Consider the following 4,021-nt stretch of genomic DNA (forward strand, 5'->3'; position numbering starts at 1 on the left):
AAATTTTTTTTAAGACCTATTTGAGTATATAATCTACTAATTATATTCAAGACACCCTTAGGTTTTGTTATTAGTTATTTTTTTTAAAAAACTAATGATGTTTTGTTATTTTCAAACATTTAGGTGGTTATGGAACACTTGAGGAATTGCTGGAAATTATTACATGGGCGCAGCTTGGTATCCATAGCAAACCGGTAAATAATATACGAAACTACATTATTTATTTATTTATTTAATTCTTTTTAAATGTGAATGGATAAATCAAGTTATATTAGGTCATTGATGATGACACAGTATTTTCTTTCTTATTTATGTTATTTTATTTTGTTTTCTCTCTTCTAATATTATTGTAGATAAGGGGAGATACTAATGACGTTAGTTATGAACTTGGTTGACCAAAATTAGTGTCATAATACAACTTTAACTAACATAATATTATATAATAAGTAACCATGAAAGATATATATGCCTGAAAGGTGGGAATGGAATATATGATATTTTAATAAAATAAACAAAGCGAGTTTCATTTGCCACTTATATATGATGATCTCTCTATAATAATGGAATACACCTATAAACATAGAACTTGTTTTTTATGGAAAAATTATCAAGTCAAAAACTCAAAATGTATTTGTTATTATGTTAATGTTTCCTTCATCAACTTTGCCTCCACATGTTGCATGATATGCAATATTCAATGTCATTATTTCATTGTCTCCATAATTTTCTTATATATATTAATTATATGGTTGTTCCATGATTAATTTTCTTATATATTATAATGTTGTCATGTTACTAAGATACGCGTCTTAGTTAATTTTCTAATTGTGTCTTGTTAACCTTAATACGGTTTAATGTTTGATCATGTTAGGACAATAATAAGATTCACATGAGAAGATAGACTAAGATTTTGTTATAGTTAATCGTTGTCACGTTACATTATTTGATGGTTCTCTCCGTTTGAATTGGAGAAAGACATGCCACTATTTTCATAAATATGTATAATTAAATATTAATTAACAAGGGAACAAGACAAAAACAAATAAAGTTGTTGGTCAAATGGAAGACTGGTGAATATATATTTGGAATAAATTTTTAATGATAGTAATTTAATTTAATTATTAATTTGGTGGTGTAGGTGGGGCTGTTGAATGTGGATGGGTTTTACAATTCATTGTTAAGTTTCATAGACAAAGCCGTTGATGAAGGCTTTATTTCTCCAAAGGCACGTCGCATAATTGTGTCAGCACCCACAGCCAAACAATTGGTCACAGAACTTGAGGTATTCATCCTTTAATTTCACTTTTCAAATTAATAATCATAATTATCTTCAAGTTTTTGTGCTTCGTTAAGATTTTTTTGAGTCAACCGGTTTAACCAGTAATCTACCGATTGAATTAGTAACTTAGTGATCCAATAATTTAATCGGTTCGATTACCGGTTTAGTTTTGACAATTATGATGTGTATACAAAAAATCGGTCGTTATTTATCCAATTTGGATTTAGGGTTATCATTAATTTATTATCCACAAAAAAAAAAAAGAAATGAAATTATGTACCTTTTTTTTGCTATTGCTAAACCAAGTGGGCCAATAATGCCACATATGTTCATATTCTTTTAGATGTTTCAACCAAACAAAGACTTAAAAGGTTAGGAAGAGTTTCAGGTATATCGGGAATATCGGTTTTAGTTGTTTTAATTGTTGATTTGAATTATAAAAAAATATAATATATATTAATTAAAATCAACGGTTAAAATAACTGAAACACCGATATTTTCGATACACCTGCTAACTTTTCTATAGGTAAAGGTTAATTGTTCAACTTGGGTTTAAGTTGATTTTAAAAAATGAAATAAAATAATGGGAAAGTCATATAATGATAGTAAAGGTGTGATACTTTTTGTTCATGCAAGTTGCTATTATAGCAAGTGGGGGCATGATAATATGCTACATGTCTTTATTGAGTTTGAGGTTAATTAATAAACAATAATTAAAAAATAAATAAATTTTTTTTTTGTTTTTGGAAATTAAACAGGAACATGTACCTGAACAAGATGAGGTTGTATCCAAGTTGGTTTGGGAAGACAGGCTAAATTACGTGCCTGAATCAGAAGTTGCCATGTGATTAAATATGATCAAAGATCAAGACTCTTAATTAGTAGTTGGAGGAAATTGATGGAAAAAAAAATTTTAAATCCTACAATAGCTTTATTTTTTGGTTTATTTATTATATGTATTTTGGGTAAATATTATTATATATATAAATATATGAGAGTCACACATGGGCATTTTAGGAACCGTAGGAAATTCAATACATCATCCTTTTTTTTTTTGTTCTTTTTGGTTTTTCCAACTTTAGTGGTTGATGATGATGCCCCCTAGTAAGTGGTAGTAGTATACACAAAAATGAGGGTAGTCCAAAAAGTATTGTGGAAAAAAAAAAGAGCTTCAATGAAAATTATGTTACCATTGCCTTTGCAATGTGCAATGAATTGTGAATCATTTGCAATGTTCTCTACTTTCTCATTTTATTTTTCTTGAACAAACTTAAACATATAATTCAAATAATTTTCTTATATACACATTTTGTAAGTATAATAAGAGTTTAATTTTGATGTGATGTGATAATATTTAATTGATTAATTGTGTAATCTTTTTAAAATTCAAATAGTTTGTATTTCTTTAATGGCAACTCAATTAAATTGTTATATGAAATTATAAAAGAGAGAATTTATACTTATAGTTTGATCCAAATGAAGTATCTAACTCCAATAGTCCAATGAGAGAAGATCTCAATGAATTTTTATTAATTCTTTTTAAATGTTTTTATTAATAATAGTACACATGGTGTTTACAAGCAATAAGGCGCCATTCTTGGGGATAGATGCTGGCACAATGTAAACAATTAAGTTGGAATTTCTATATTATCAACAAATAAATAAATATATGTTATGAAATAAGCAAATATTGCTAATGCATATATAGGGCAATATATGTGATGATTTGCATAAGTGGTGATGTCACGTGTATAAAAATGACCATAGCTTGTGTTGTTTTTTGTTTGTTGGTTGAGTGGCTATATGTTTTATCTTTTAATATGTTGTATCTAAATTCGAATTTTGAGGAAAGTCAAATAGTAGATAGAATCTTTATATGTGTGAATGTAACTTAAGATGGGGGAGTTGTCCATTTCATCTGACCATAACTTGTTAGTTACAATCAATTATTCTCTATTGGGCTTCTTCATAAGTTGTTGGGCCTTTATGTTTGGATCAAGCTTGTCCATCCCTTTCAGCTTATTTTATATTTTTTGGAGGGTACTCTTAACTATGTTAGTTAATTCACTAGTTCATTTAAGTAAGTGGAGCTCACACCAATGCCAACCTAAATTTATACAAATCACCCTTAGGTGCATATCCCAAATTGAACATTTTTATGTAAATCAATCGATGCAGCCATATTCAAATTAGCATTGTTGTTAGTAAATTGAATGAGACTTATTCGATTTATACATGTATAGTTAGGTTTCTAGTAAATCGAAGAGTTCAATTTGATTTATCATAGACGTAACATAAGCAATAAATCAAACACACTTCAATGCATTTGCCAGCCTATATAAATAAATTTATTATAACTCGATTTACTATTGTGCAAACGTATATAAAGAATACAATAAAGAGTATTTAATAATACATATAATAAATACATTAATATTTTGAGTTAATAACTTAAATTTTTTATATTTTAAAATTTAAAATTTAGAATTTTGTCTTTAATATTTAAAATTAGTGAAATATTTGCCAAAAATATTATATTTTGTTGATAAGTTAGCATTGAATCCATTGACCACAATAATATCCAACTCACATAAAAATATTCTTATTTTATTTTGTATTTAATTTTAGTAGAACATCAATTAATTTTGAATTTAGTTATGATGTATTTTAACTTCTAAAAATACATGCTAAGATTGTTATTAATAAAAATTTTAAATTTTTTATTTTAATAAATGTTCAATA

General features: G+C 26.8%; 1 protein-coding gene across 1 annotated transcript in view; it reads left to right on the forward strand.

Annotated features, from left to right (window-relative positions):
- Window positions 1-2,504, forward strand: part of LOC107628601 (cytokinin riboside 5'-monophosphate phosphoribohydrolase LOG7) — a 5,863-nt gene extending 3,359 nt beyond the window's left edge. The window contains exons 5-7 of the mRNA XM_016331229.2: window positions 124-194; window positions 1,139-1,282; window positions 2,038-2,504. Of these exons, the coding sequence (XP_016186715.1) occupies window positions 124-194; window positions 1,139-1,282; window positions 2,038-2,127 (305 nt within the window). The 3' untranslated portion in view covers window positions 2,128-2,504. The remainder of the gene's footprint in view (window positions 1-123; window positions 195-1,138; window positions 1,283-2,037) is intronic.

This window comes from Arachis ipaensis, chromosome B02 (assembly GCF_000816755.2).
Source record: "Arachis ipaensis cultivar K30076 chromosome B02, Araip1.1, whole genome shotgun sequence".
NCBI classification, from domain to species: Eukaryota; Viridiplantae; Streptophyta; class Magnoliopsida; order Fabales; family Fabaceae; genus Arachis; species Arachis ipaensis.